The following is a 16417-nucleotide window of genomic DNA, read 5'->3' as shown; positions in this document are numbered from 1 at the left end:
AAGTTAAAAGGGTGTACCAGGCTACTGGCTCTCAACTGAAAACTTAAATATTCTTTAAAAATTAAATATACTATGCCTTTTTCAAAATATTTTTAAAAAGTTATGTTTGCAAATTGTAGAAGTTTTTTTATAATTTTTTTTAACAAAGAAAAAATATTATTTAAGTTAATTCAAGTGCTAGTTTATCATTTATTTATGTTTTTAACAACACATGGCATGTGTTAAAAATATTACTAATAATTCACTAACTAAACTTAAAGTCCTGAACAAATTTCAAACTTATGAATTACTAAATTGACATATAAAGTTATTTTGTGTTACATTTGATGCATACCAAAAAAATATTCTTCTTCATTTTAGAATTGTTTAGCTGATATGATAGAATGAATTAAAAAATTACGCTTTTTTCACAAGGAAAAACTTGGCAGGCATTTTTTTAAAATTAGATCAGAAATTTTTTGAGTGTTGTCTAAATTTCCTCCAAACCTTGTTCCTGTGTGTAATGGGACACATTTTGCACTACTTTAGTTTCATAATTCTACATAGATGTAAAATTCTTAGTTATGTTTTTCTGAGAGTTCTTACTTAGATTGTATTTCCGGAATTTAATTGTTTTAAAAAAGATTTTTTCAAATTATAAATTATAAAAAATAAGTCCCTCTTCTAGTTAGAGTTTTTTTTTTTTTTTTAAAGATAATTTTTTAAAATAAATTATGATAATTTTTTTTAATATAATCAGTATTATTAGATGATTAATATGAAGATTGTGCGATCTTAGTAAGTAACAATTTATAGCAATTTAAATTAAATTATATTGAATAAAAGCTTCAAAAAATAATCTGTGTCCAAAATTGCTTGTAAAAAACTGTTAACTATGAATAATTAGTATCCAGAATAAAGAATCGTAGGAATGTCAGTATAACACTAAAGTAAATATAGCACATTTTTAGAAAATTCCCTGAAATTGAATAAGTTTCTTAAAAAAGTCTCTATTGAAATATCATTTTTGCACTGATTATTGCTTGCTTGAATATTTAAATGCGTATATTACTGATCATCATGAAGTGAGTCTCATTTATAGAAATCGGGTTAAAACTTTTTTTCTTATATTCAGAATTTCCTTCTTAAATTAATTAAATCTAACTATCTTTGAATTAAATGCTTATAACTACTCAAAATTATGAGTAAACATGATACATAGCATTTCAAGCTTATTTAATATCAATCATACCTAGAAAATATTGCAATTCTTCTATTTTGATGACTATAAAAATCTCTAAAATTCCCTATATGTATTTAGTACATTATTAAATTTATATTTCGTAAAATCTACTGGATTTTTCCTATCCGTGTTGGTAGCTATGTGGTTATATATTAAAGCATTCCTAGCAAAGTTAAGTATTCTACTAATTAAATGTACTTAGAGCTAATAAATTTATTTCTCCTTGTGTATATAGATTGGAGAGTTTGGCAAAGAATGTGCTGCAAAATGGAATGCCATGAATGAAGAACAAAAGGAACCATTTTTGGAGTCTGCAGGCAGGGACAGAGAACGATACAAGCGTGAGGTAAGATAGACAAAACTTTTATAATCATATTTGAATTGCTAAGTTAATGATAAATTATTATAAAGTTCAGTTAAGTATTTATTAAAATGTTTAAACAATATTGAAGTTAAGCTCAGATGAATTTTATTCTTTACAATGTTGATACCATAACTCAAAAAAATCTCAAAATTTATACAGGTCTAGGCGAATATGTTAATCTATGAAATGCATGCGCAAACAAAATTTTCATATTTTTTCCAATGCTTATTAAGAAGAACCTGAATGTACCTATTATGTAAAAAATAATAATTATACACCCTATTTTTTAATATTCTTGAATTTCTTATTTTGTTTCTAATTGTCCTTACATCAAACATTAAAATCCCTTTTGGTAAAAAAATTTATTTTTGCTGCGAGACATCTCAAAATTGTCAGAATTCTATAATTTTATGTTACTGAAATATTAATTATAAAGCAAATAAATTTGAAACGAAAAATGCTTTTCATTTATAGGTGAAACATAGTGAAAAACTAAAGATTGTAGAGTTCCTCGATTAAAATAAATCAAAATACAAATGATTGAAAAATTTAATTTAACTGACACATCTTCGAAAAGTCAGCTTTGCTATTTTAGTGGCCTTATTCTATAAGTAGGTCTAATTTCTTTGAAGTCCATTTTTTATTTTTAATTTATGTAAATTTAAATTATAATACAAATTACATTTGACTCAGTTGTAAGAAAAAAGAACATTATTGATTTTCTCTTTTTGATGCCTTTTTACATTATTCTTTATCTACTACTTTCATTCGCTAAAGCAAAAAGTGTTTAAAAACTGTATCGAATCTTAAATCCTTGCAAAATTATTGGTCAAATAGCAAAATTTTAAATATTATCAACAACCAATGCAATTCACAAAATTTACAAGTCTCAAACAGTAACCTTTATTGGCTTTTTCCTTCTGTTATTTGATACTAGCAAAGTTTTATTCTATTTCAGTCGACCTTACCAATTTCAATCAATCCATTCAATTTGCTGGATTTTTCTTTGAGAATTGCCAAATCTAGTTTTTTTCTTGCTTGATTTTAGTTGATTTTTTTATTGACAATGTATCCGTGCACCTGGAAAGTCATGAATTTCGGTATTGAACAAAATTTGTTATGAAATGTCGAATATCTGAATTTGTAACGAACTCCCCACTCATAGTCATATTTTATTAAAATATAAAATGTTTTTATCATGTTCTTTAAAAATTGTGTTCTTTCAAAAAATGAGAAGAAGAAAAAAAACTTTATTTTCTACAGCAAATTATCTTTTAAACTTCTGTGATTTCAGAATTTTTATCATTTATTTTTTTATTTTATCAATTTGGAATTCCATCTAAAGCAAGCCAGTGATTGGCAAATTATTTTTATTCCGAAATGATAACAGAAAAATCAGAAGTATTTCTTTCCTTTCCCTTGAACAAGAAAAGTATCTTTCGAATATAATTCTGCAGAAAAAAGAAGAAGAAAAAATTACTTTTGAGCTATTTTATTGCTTCAAATCTTTATTTTCTCTGTTTTTTAAATTAAAATCTATAAATATGAAGATGCAGAGTATAACAGTTTTGGTTACACCTATCATTTCAATTAATGTTATTATGATGCTTTTTTAAATTTACTGTTGTGTTTTTGTCGGAGAAAATAGTAACTTCGTAAAGTCATGAAAAATTCTTGGAATTAGTCATGGAAAGTCATGAATTTGAAAATCTAAAATGTAGCAGATACCCTGTATTGATACTTAATATGTATTTTTCTTATAACTCCTTAATTGAATTTTTAATCATCATTTATTTTAGATGTCAATATACAAACCAGCTAGGGATGCAAATAAACCAAAACGACCTGGAACTGCATTTATGATATTCATGGCTGATTTCAGGAAAGAAATGGCTGGCAAAGAACCTGAAGGCGGTGTTGCAGCTATGGCAAAACTAGGTTTGTGTTTATTTTAAAGAAATTTGATTACTTGATTTTGTGATATAATTTTATTTGTTGGACTAAGTTCATCTCATTCAGTTACTTTTTAATTTGTTTACATTTTCAGTAATATTAATTTGGTGTATTGGAAACGCCATATTTTTCAATGTATTAAGTCAACTTTCCAACCTTTTTTAATTACAAATGGAGTTTCCTTTTATGCTTGTATTAAATTCAGATATATGCTGATCTTTAGATCAAATGAAAATGATCTCTAAAGGTCATCATGACTAACAATGAATGATCTATGAAGATGTGACAAAGTAGGTCTTAATATTTTTGGATACATCATCTCTCTCTCTAAAATTATTTTTCTTATAATTTTTTGCACTAGTTTTTGCAATTATATTAAGTTTATAAAAATTTAGTTCAGTCAAATCAGTTGACTTTATATTGGAAATTATGGCTAGTATTTGAATAATTTACAGCAGGGTTGGCAAGCTTCTTGCATAACACTTATGAGGAAATAACTTTCTTTTAAATGAAAAATATATATATATTTTTCTAAATCATAGTTCAAGTTCTTCAATTTTGCTGAAATAATTTATTTTCATAGTTATTAATTTCTCCCTTTCAAACTTTTTGTTGTTGTATTGTACTATTATTAATTAGATAAAAAAAATTTAAAAAGTGTGAGTTTGTTTCAGTAATTAAATTGTATTACTCTGAAATATTAATTATTTTGGAAGTTCAGTTTTGTTCAACTTTTTTTATGCTAGAACAATTTTATTTATTTATTTTGCTATGAAAAGTAACGATTTATTGCACAAATGGATTAACTTCATTAAACAAAAAAATGAAGTTTAGATTACTACCTCTAAATTAAATATTCATTATGAATTCTGTAATAAAATTATTATTAAAGAATTTTTGTATTAAATGTAATTTTATATAGAGCTATGATGGAACAAATTTTATTAACAGTTATACTCAAAATATTCCCTTAAATTATGGTAACTGATTAGTGCAGTAAATGCGAACGTTTCAAATAATCTGAATATTAATTGAACAGACCTCATAGGGCAGGGGTGGTGAACCTTTATGCACCAACGTGCCATTTTTCAAAAAAAATTTTTAATGAAGTCATAGACGTGCCGTCAAATACTTTTTACTTTGTGATTATTGGGAAAATAATAATACTAAATACTATCAACTCAAAACTATGAAGGAAAAAAAAAAACATTTTCCAATGTCTCAATTATACGCTTAATTCAACTTTAAGTAACATCAGTGTGACTTCTGTTATTGCAGATTAGACGACAAATAACTTACATTAGGTTGTAAGAAGTTAGTTTAAGCAGGACTAGTTTTTTTTTTTTTTTTTTTTTTTTGCTTGTTATTTATTGTTAGCTCGTTTTTGTGGTTATTAATTGTTTTTTTTTTTTTTTTTTTTTTTTTTTTTTTTTTTTTTTTGTGAATTTTAATTTAATTGTTAATATGCTTCATATTGAAATTTGTGATCGGTGGCATGCCCAGAATATTGTGTAGCGTGCCATTTATGGCACGAGTGCCATTTGTTCGCCATCTCTGTCATAGGGCAATTTAGTTATTGGAACAAGCTTATGCCTGTACAAACAAATTGTGACACTAATTGGAACATTGTAATCTTTCTAAGATCATTTATAAACTGATCTACAGAATCAATAAAGTTGTTTTTTTTTAATTAACATAAAATCTTTAAAGAATATTTTCAGAAAATATTGTGTGCAAGTATTAAATGCGTGCAAGTTCCGAAAACAAGCTTGTGCTAAGAAAAAAATTCATACTCTTCAGCTTATCAGCGGAAGTAGAAGTAAAAATAATAACCAGCGATGTAATATAAATTCTTGTTTTTTATTAATATCTGTGGTAAGTAGATATATTTTACTTTTATCAGATTTAATGAGATGCAACGAATGAAGTAAGCTCGACTACTTTATGACCAAATCTCTGCCTGGTGTTTTGAAATATATTGGTTTTCGTATAAATTATATTTAATTTTATAGAATCATCATTTATTCTAAAGAAATCATTAATTTGATGATTCAGGGTTGCCACAGGTGACGGCATGAGGCGACTATGGTAAATTTTTTTTTGCCTGAAAATGGTTTTTAAGAAAATCGCCTATTTTCAGGAAAAGGCGACTATTAGGAGACTTTTCTGTACTCTAGCAATGTTTTTTTTTTTTTTTTTTTTAAGCGTAAATTTGGTTAAGCACTAAATTTTTTCATCTTAAAAAATCTTGAATTTCAAATTTGAGTTCATCACTTTTAAATATGTATATCACAGATTCCATTGTTAGTCAATTTCGTTTTTAGATCGTCCTTTTTTTATTAATTATTGCTACGAAATTCCTCATGATTTTTAAAAAAAACTATTTTTATAGGATATTACAATGCGTGAATTTAAAAGGGAAATTTTTTTAAATAATTTTTTTTTTTTAATCAAAAAGTATTTTTTAGAATGAATTCTAGTAATTGAAAGAATTATTTTTCTGCGAATATTCTAATTGTTTTGATTTAAAAAATTAATGCTGGAACACTAATGTTTATGTAAAAATTATCATACTTGTCACCAACTTGACTAAATGGATCATGGTATAGACAATTAAGTCATTTAATAAAATTTTAGTCATAATTTTTGATGAATTTTAGTTCTTATTTAGGCAACTATTTTCGTAGTTTTCAGCAACTACTTTCATGCTTTAGGTTACTGAAAGCAACTATTTTGTTCATTTTTTTTTTCTGTGGCTACCCTGTGATTCAATGAAATTAAATTTATTATTAATTTTAATGAAATTATATTTAATAGATAAATTCTATTTGTTTACTTTACTTTCCCTCTGTATTTTTATAATAGTTAAAGTTAACTTTAATGATTAAAGCTTTTTTTTAATTTCTGTCTCAATACTTGGGGTTTGCAAAATTAAGCAACCGTAATCTCTTAATTCCGCATTTGGCAATTTTTTTACCACTCTTTGTGTGTTAAAATACAAATATATATTTATATATCAGGGGTCTGTCTAAGTTTTTTTGAGAGGTACCTAGTTTGTAAAAATTATATTAAAAAATCAACACAAAAATATGGTAAAGTAAGAAAATATTTTCAAAAATTGTCACTACAAATAAAAATTATTTAGGACTGGTAAATTTCTATATATTTTTCCCCATATATTAAAAAATAATTTTGCTATTGTAAAATCTTGGGCTTAAAATTGTACCCAAATTTAAAAATCATTGTCGATAAGTAAATTTCAACTTGAATTTAATAAAAACATGCATTTAAAGGTACTAGCACTAAAAGTTATTTTCATTATGAGAACATTTTCGACTAGGTCATACAAAAAAAAAAAATCATAAAAAATGAAGGTCTGATAGAATAAATTTACAATAGTGTTTAAGATAATGTGCGGATTTTGAATTTCTGTAAAGTTTATAGAGGGCTCATCGTTTCATTTTAAAAGACTCAACGAAAAAACCTCGCTTTGATATGGCGTAAGCGACCATTTAGGCTTACCTCATTGCACCAACTGACCTTTTTGTAAAAGACAGCTGGCAAAAAAGCTCTTTTCCATAGATTGCAATGAAAACGGGGTTTGTATGAGAACTTGCTTTTTCAAAAGTATTATGTGAAACTACTATTTTTCCTAAAGTTGAATTTGTGAAGGTACCTCTAAACAGTAGTAAATTTACCCTGGACAGACCCCTGTATGTGTGTGTATATATATATATATAAGTGTGTATATATATATATATATATATATATATATATATATATATATATATATATATATATATATATATATATATATATATATATATATATATATATATTGAATTTTACAGTTAAATGCAATAATATTCTATAATTTATCCCAATTTGAGAAAATTGTCACTTTGTTATTTATCAGACAATGTAATTTTTATGCATCTGGCAACGTAAGGGAAATTCCATGGTTATTCTTGTTGCATGTATTAATTAGCTAATATAAAATCAATTTAAAAATAAGTAATTATGTAAACTTATTTTTTGCTTTAAAAAAAATTTACAATTGTTTGCATATATCTTTAAATCTATGTCTATGAACTTAGTTGCTTAGAACGTTAGTTATTTAATTACATTTGCTATTATATGTCAATTGTCTAGATAAAGCAAATGTCAGCTCTTAAAAAAACATCACAAATAACCGAAGGAGAATAGATTATACTTTTCTATGAATGAATATAACAAAACAATGTGAATTAAACACAAATAAAGGTACAGAAATGGATATACTATAGTTTCAGTCTTTTAAACTAAATCTTTATCAATGTCTAAAATCAAAATGGATAGTGTGTTATGACACTGAAGAAAATTCTTGTTTACAGCAATAAAACTATAGTCTGTCTGTTTCTGTAACTTTATTTGTGCATTATTAAGATTTTGATTTCCAGTCATACTTTTAAATATAATTCAGTTGCATTGTCAAATTCAAAGTTGCCAACTCTACTGATTTTTGCTGTGTGTCTTGTTTCAACTGGACATAATTCATCTGCTATTAAAAAGAAATATGAATGTCAGAAGAAATTGAATGGCGATTCAAAATGTAGATGCAGGCAATTTGTTAATCCATTTTATTATTTTCTTTATATAATCTAATATGTTAGATTTACTCTATCAGTTCGAAAATAAATTGAATCCTCTGGGTATAAGATGTTCTAGTTTTATTTTTTATGAATGCTGTCTTGTATATAAAAATCATATACGATTCATAAAGGCAAAAGCTATTTTTAGGGATAAAAGATCTGTGATTTGTATTTAATGTAATGTTTTTATCTCATCATGTTAGATTCTAGGTATTTACAAGCAAATTTTCTTGCATAAAATTTTAGGTGGTGAAAGGTGGAGAGGTATGACCGATGATGATAAACAGCCTTATGTAGAACAGCAATTAGAAGCAAAACTTCGATATGAGCACTCCATGGAAGAATATAGGAGAACTGTGAGTTTTGATTCTGTGTGCCCTCTAAATTCATGATAATTCTCGTAAAAATGGTTTTAAAAAATATCTAATTTAGAAGAAATGTATTGATTCTGATTTAAATCCAGGATTTTTGACCCACCCACAGAAGAAAAAAAACAATAAATCCAGGGCTCAAATGGGTTTTATTTTAAAAAAAAAAAAATAATAATAATAATAATAATTGGAATAGATTAATAAAGAATACGATAAAAGAGAAATAAATTTAAGGGATTTCATATTTATCTTAAATGTATTGATAATTAAATTTTCAAAACTAACTATAAATAACATAGCTTAAAGTGTAATTCCTAAAACTACTAAGAAAATTGTTAAATAAGCAGTTCTGTAGTTAATTGGCCTGCAAAAGGCTTACTTTATAACTAAAAAAATAAGGCTATAACTTATAAATGTTTAATAATAAATAAAACAGAAAACAGCATATTTCTCTGATCCCAATATTATGATTTTATTTTTACTCCAAGAAAAAATTACTTTAGGAGTCTATTATTAATACAGAACCCGTTATCCGGAAATCAGAAAACCGGAACAAAATTCGATAAATTTTCCCTCCATTTTTAAAAAAAAAAATAATTTAAAAAAAAATTTTTTCCTCATAAGATTTTAGGATTTTTTTTCTTTTTTGAAAGATGTTTACCTTACCATCATTTTGGAAATAATCATTAATCTTCATCGTTTTTTCTTCTTTTTAAGATTATTTCCAAATATTATTATTATTTTTTTTTTTTTTTAGTTGGGTTTAACAATAGAAAAAACTGCTTTTTGTAGCGATTCAGAAATCCGGAAAAATCATTTATCCGGAATAGCCATGGTCCCGATCGTTCCGGATAATCGGTTTCCTACCGTACATGGTATGAAAAGATAGTACACTACATTAAAATTAAAACTTATTTATTTTAATTCCTAACTTTATTTTTATTTCCATATAAAAGTTTTCTTTTTGTTAATATTGTTCCCTTGTTAATTAAAAAACCCACCCAGTTTTTTTTCTTAAATAAAAAAAACTTTTCTTTTTTTAAACCCTGTTTAAAACCAAATTTATTAGGGAACCATTGTAAAGCTTCTTTTTTTTTGGTGTATTTTATTAATCAGAAATTTATTTTTTATTGTATCTGTTTCATTAATTTTTTTTATGAAGTTTTGTTGTATATAACAAAGCCAAATGAATTATTAAAAATGCCCAAAAAATCTTTTTTTTTTTTTTTTCTAAATTTTTCAGATCTTAGTTTTGTTTAATTGTCATTTAAAAAATATCCTTCATAGAAAAATATAAATTGAATTGCCCATGTTTCCCTAATTTTCTTAATTTGATCTTGCTCGTTGCTGAATTTTAGCTAGCTCTAAGTATCTTATATATCAATCTATGCAATAAATTCAAAACGTATTAGACGATGATAGGCAAGAAAAACTTTTTACAGGTTAAACCTGTGAACCTTTTTAAAAAACTGTACAAAAATATATTTTTAAAGCATGGTTACTTACCTGTACTGAAAAAGAAGGAGATAACATTCACTCTTCTATAAACTTACATGTTTTAAACTGTTGAAATACATATAGTTGTAAAAGTGCCAAAATATTAAAAATTGCTAAAAGCAATCACTAATCATAGTCTGAATCTTGATGCTATGAATGAACACCCAACAATAGTGCAGCAAAACGCAGCTCATTTGTTTTTTTGGCAAAAGTAATCCAGAACTAAAGAATGCCATAGATCATATTTACTGAAAAGAAAAAATAACATAGCAACACATTTAGGCATCATAGGATTCAATGACTCTTTTAAAAAAAATATTTTTATTGTTTCTCATAAGATGCAGGAAAAAAAAACTATTTAAGTAAAATATAAAACAATTTAAACTTACATTTTTAAAAAAAAACTCATAAGTTTGAAATAAACTAGTTTTTATTTTAAATAGATATGAAATTTTCAATTTTATCACATTTATTAAATTTAAAGAGTTAGTAAAGGACAAATTTAAGACGTTTTAAACTCATTCCCTTGACTCATTCATTTTTTCAATTTCATCTAGTTTATACCATTGTCTCAAGAAAAGAAAAAAAAGTTTTTTCTTTAAAAGTGCTTAACTTTTACTCACTTAACATTGAAGTCTACTTTAATACTGGTCTATGCAAATCTTGCTCCTCTACTGGATATTTATAGTTTTATTTAAATATTTTTTCTAAAATTGGATCTACTTTTAAGTTATAATGTTTATTTGTTGAAAATTATCGATGTTTTATTATTTCCAAAACTATAACAAGAGAAAAATATAATAACCCTGATTATGGGTTTTTACTTGACCCACATTTGTATCCAGGGGGTACTCTGGAATTCCGAGTTTTTCATATCGAGTTTTTTTGCGCAAATATCGCTGAATTCCACTTAAATCAAGACCATTGGTTACAAGCTTCCGCGAATCAAAAACTTATCCGACCAGATTTTGAAAGGTTTTTTTTCTAAATCTTGTTATTGAGACATTTATATACATTCTTTCGCTAATTACCTGAAGAATGACTAGTTACATGATTATTTTGCCCATTTGATCCTTTTGGATCTACGGATTTTTGCCTTTTTAAATATTTGGCACTGCGCCTGAATCTGCTACTATTCGGATTCTTATTCACTCTATTTTAATATCAAACATTGATTTTTGTATTTACCTGGTTTAAAAGCCTCGCGTTTTTAAAATCCAGTATTGCTATTAGTATTCACACGATTTTATAATTATACACAGTGATACTTATTTACGTGATTTAAAAATTTAATATTACATTAATATTCACTCAATTTTAAAATCCAATAGCGCGATTCTTGTAAGAAATAAATTTTATTGTGAATTAGTTACTCTAAAGGTCTGCAATAGTAGGTAATTTAATTATAAATGTTATTTCAATTATAAATGTTTCGATTTTTTGCATATAAAATTTTTAGGGTTTTTCACTCTGTGCCACAATTTCCCCTGTGTATTGTATAGGCTTTCAGGTATGATGGATGTGGCATGCTCTTTTAGTTTTATTAATAAATCTTCTTTTCTGAATAGCAAAATTTAGAAGCTCAAGCTCAGGCAGCTAAAGCGAGAGCTGCTGCTGAAGAGGAAAATAGAAGTAGTCCTGATAATTTTAATATGTGTCAAGGAAATTCTCAACAACAACAGCAGCAGCAACAACAGCAGCAACAACAACAACAGCAGCAACAACAACAGCAGCAGCAGCAACAACAACAGCAGCAGCAGCAACAACAACAAATGACTCGTTCACAGCCGACACCTCCTTCTGGATGTTCTACTCCAGCATCCACTGCCTCTTCGCCGGCTGCACAAGATCTCAGTTCCAGCCCATCTGGCATGAATGCACCTGCTTCTTCTGTGGCTTCCACTTCTGGGGCAAACGTTGGTCCTCTGCCTTCGTTCTCCACTTCACTCGCACTGTCTCATCCTGGCCTTTCTAATCCTCATGCCACATCACTGGCCATGACATATGCACAGTATTCTCTTCCTAGCTTTGCCCATGCAGGAGTATTGGCTGCTAATTATACTCAAGCTCATACCCACACAACAACAACTGCAGCCGCCCACATGCCAACCTCCAGTTCTACTTACAGCCAACCACAGGCCCATATGCAAGACCCCTACAGGTGGAGTTAAGCATTTGTAAAATGTTAATTCTTGCATAGGTCATGGCTGGATATCTGGAAGGCGGCATGTAAATCACATGGCAATCTACGATGCAGATCTCGGGAAGAGAATTGCAATCAAACATTTCCTTTTTAAGAAAAAATAAATAAAAATAAATTCACACTCAACAAATTTTTGAGTCAGCTTTTTCAGGCAGTACCTGTGATGTCGGTTCCATGTGCACAGTATTTCTCGTACCCTAGTCTGCGCCTTTTTAAGATAAAAATGACAGACATCGTGTTTTGAAAGAGGGAAAAATTACTAAAATCTTTATATTTGACTCATATCACTAAAAAAGATCTGAAAATCAGATTTTAAAACTCTTTGTTATTGAATTTTTGTGGTAAAATGTTTGAAAGGTGAACAAACAAAGTTTAAAAAAAGAGCATGCCAAGCATAATTTAAATCATCTAAATACATTTATTTATAATGTTCATTATTTGAACATCATTTTTCACTTTTTTAAAATGAGTCAAATCATCTTAAAACATGTTTTTAAATTTTATTTTATATGTCAAAAAACATTTTTGAAATTTTATTTGTATATCTCATTGATTTTGTACAATAATCATGTTTTTTTCTTATTGCCATACCAAGTACTATTTTTTTTTATAGTTTTTGTTAATTTTTTGTGTGCAATTGACATCAAATGACATATCTTTTTTTGTTTGCACAAATGCTTGTTTTGTTCATACACTTTTCACATTTTACTATATCTGAAAAGTCATGAAATCAATATCCCTACTTGACTTGTGTTCAGTAACAGTGTAAGAAATGGCTAAGCTAAGTCCTGCAATCCTTTTTGTAAATAAACCATGACACTTTATTTGGATTGTTTAAAGGCTTATGCCAATTTTATCTTGCCATCTTGGTTGCAATTTTTTTTTTTTTTTACAGTATTCATTATCTTGTAAATACGCATTTTGTTTTTAACTCATTGTTTTAATTTTAAATTTTATTTAATTTTTTAAAAATCTATTTAGTATTGTAAGATAGAAATGTCTTTAAATGTTTTAACAAATCAAATTCTCATTTCATTTGTAAAAGCTGCTAATTAAGTTTCATTTTTTCTTAATTTTTCGTTAGTACTCATTTCAACAAAGCATGAATGAATTTCTCTTATTTGTAATTAAAAAATTTGTTAGATTTTCTATGATTTAAAATCATTTTTTGCCTGAACAATCTTAGGCTTTAAGTTATCCTTCTTGGCAGCTTTATTGAAATAATAAGATTAATATTTTTAAAAACTTTGCAATCAATTAAGGTGCTTGAAACAGATATGAAAAGCCAGGCTTAGGCTTGCAGGACTAGTAAGCGAAAAGCTATTTGTAAGATATTAAATATTTAGAAATACTAGGTGACCATTATGGTTTAGACAATATTCATTTTTTGAAACTTCATAATCTGTCTATAGAAATTTAATTTTGAATAAAAAGAAACTATTTAAAAAATAAAATGTGTTGTCACACATTTTTACGATGTATATTTGACTTTATATTAGGTACTTGAAGTGCAAAGAGAAGTTTTGCAATTTAAATTTGTATTTCAGTATTATCTTGTAAAACTTGTATAGGGAAAAAATCTTCCGTGTAGTATTTTTGTTATTTTTCCTTTTCATTCTTTTGATATCTATGTATTTGAGAGCATGGCCCTCTAAAATAATGCGTGCCTATGTAGATATAAAATGCTTTTGCTGATATTTAAAAACTTTCCCGTCAAAATTCAAGCAAATAATTATGGATTCTGTAATACTCTGAATTGATACGGTAACTGAACTCTCATTTTGTTTATTTTGCAAATTTTTCCCTTTAATTATGTTTAAAATAACTATGCACTCATAAATTGTTAGTTAAATTGATTGCTGCTTCTTTTGTTGTTTTATAACCTAAATAGTTACACGCTCTTTTATTCTACCCCTTAAAGTATTAGATCATTAAAATGTTGTATATCGCCTGCAAAATTACTAGAAAACTAATAACAATCTTTATTTTAAAGCAAATATCTTTAATGCAGTTACGAACTTCAAATTTAACATATGTAAAGTTAGCCATTTAAAGTCTTAAATGCTTTGTGTGTTGTATCTATCTTATTAGACCTTCTCTATTTTTTCTGAGATAGTTGTATATAAATTACTTTTATTGTTGGTTTTAAAGCAGAACTTCGTTTCATGCTCTATTCCATTATGTGGCTTTCTGCGTAATACAGAGGTGCCAAACATGGCAGTTTTTGATGATTAAGTTTTAATCAATACTATAAATTAATTTTACAAAAAATACATTTAAAGTATCTCTCTCGAATTACTTAATTTTTTTTTGTATGTCATGTTTTCTAATGTTAGATGAAATGTTTTAATTCAAACTTCAAGCTCTAAATTCCTTTTTAAGCCTTGCATATTGGTTTTGTGACACTAAGTTTTTTTACCTCCGAAAAAGCACAGTTGTAGCAATTTTCAACAGTAATGACTTGCTTTGAGCGCTGCATTTTAAAAAAAGTTGGAAGTGGCCAATCTGTACAAATAAATTCTCTTTTAAATTTCGTACAGAACGGCAAGTTTTGATATATTCAATGTATCATGTCTAAGTAATTGAATTTTTTTATAAGGTCCTTGTAATTACCGAGGAAAACTTCTAGTAAAGTTATTGCAAAAATAGTTTTTGAAAACAGCCGGCTGAAATAAATTTCCTTTGGTAGGGCTTAAGTGTATTTTAATTTATATGTCCGATTTTGGCACCTCTGGAAAAAAAAAAATTGCTTATTAGGGATCTCTAAGCTAAATTGTGTTATAAACTTTTACTTTATTATACTGTCTCATTTATAACATGTTGATTTCATATTTGCAAAAAAGAAATATTAAAAAGATATCAATTAATGTTGACAAATATTTGTACTTACAAAAACCTATATTTTATTCATACAATAATACTTAAATTGGGAACAGCTATTTTATTATCAATCAGGGAATGCTACCTCAATAACAGCTTTCTTAATCTATTAGTCTACCTGTCACAACAGCCTTTATACTTTGCTCTAAGCATGAAATCTATAGTTTCTTCGTCTCATTCGCTTCCCTGTAGTAATCCTCGTGTAAAGTATCATTTCATTTTAACCCAAATTAATACTGGTATTTTTACTACATTATTCACTTGTATATATGTTACATGATACACTTTTATTAATATGCACAAGGTCTGTGATATACCATCATTAACCATTTTAAGTTCTGTTCAGTTTTTTTTTTTCAATCGAAAAGATATAAATTATCAATTTCTTTTATTTACTCAATTTTTTTATCAACAAAAGAAATTGTGTTGCATGAAATTTTAAAAGTCAAGCCATTGTGCAATTATATTAATTGCATAAATGCTAATTTAAGTGGTAAAATGTTTGTATTTTCTTTTTTATAACTGAAAAATAGTGCAATTTAGCATTAGCTTGTGTGCGGTTGAGATTTTGGGTGTGTGTGTGTACTGATAAATCGGTATAAGGAATATCCCTAATAATTTGGTACTTGCTATAATTAGTCTGAGAGACGGCATTCGAATGTTCATTTTTATGTTTTGTACTTGCAACCTGTTGTCTCAAACAAATTTACTTCTGTCAACCAGCTGGACCATGGTAAATATGACAGATTTTTATCCTGTTTACGGAACTGTTAACTTTCCAAATTATCTCAGTAGCCATTCATTTTTATGTAATTTCTAAACTAAGATTTCAGAGGAAGAAAAAATTTTCTTTATTCCATACGTTTACTCATTTTTAATTTTTAAAATTGTGAGTTTAACTACAAAAATAGTGCCCAAGAACTTCTTGTTTTACTAAATCATTTCTATAATTTTAAAATACAACAATGTAGTAAAATTTCTGAGGAAATAATATTTATAAGTAATTTAATAAGTAAAAGTTTTAAGGATAGGTTTTTCTGCTTTTTTTTTTTCTTAGCGGAATTCCGCTTCTTAATTTAATAAAAAGAGACATTCTGCTTTTTCTAAAAGGAAGTTCTACTTTTTGAATCGAAAAAAAAATTCATTATTACACTTTTTCCTTCCTATGCAAATTACATTCTCAAAATTTAAAATCAAACAATTTTTTCTTAAAAATTTGATATTTTTTTATTAAAATGCAGGATATGCTTCTTACCCTTACTTTTTTCTTGCTCAAATTTCAGATATTTTTTCAAT

General features: G+C 26.8%; 1 protein-coding gene across 3 annotated transcripts in view; it reads left to right on the top strand.

Moving 5' to 3' along the window:
* The window catches only part of LOC107439899 (uncharacterized), a 31979-nt gene extending 16892 nt beyond the window's left edge, over window positions 1-15087 (top strand). For all 3 annotated transcript variants that reach the window (XM_016052642.4, XM_016052641.4, XM_071185401.2), the window contains exons 3-6: window positions 1458-1568; window positions 3386-3524; window positions 8417-8526; window positions 11607-15087. In XM_016052642.4, coding sequence (XP_015908128.2) covers window positions 1458-1568; window positions 3386-3524; window positions 8417-8526; window positions 11607-12209 — 963 coding nt within the window. In that variant the 3' untranslated portion in view covers window positions 12210-15087. The remainder of the gene's footprint in view (window positions 1-1457; window positions 1569-3385; window positions 3525-8416; window positions 8527-11606) is intronic.
* The last annotated feature ends 1330 nt before the right edge of the window (window positions 15088-16417 follow it).

This window comes from Parasteatoda tepidariorum, chromosome 5 (genome assembly GCF_982258835.1).
Source record: "Parasteatoda tepidariorum strain Cologne lab strain chromosome 5, Ptep-v5.0, whole genome shotgun sequence".
Taxonomy (NCBI): Eukaryota; Metazoa; Arthropoda; class Arachnida; order Araneae; family Theridiidae; genus Parasteatoda; species Parasteatoda tepidariorum.
This window is presented reverse-complemented; position numbering and strand designations above follow the sequence as displayed.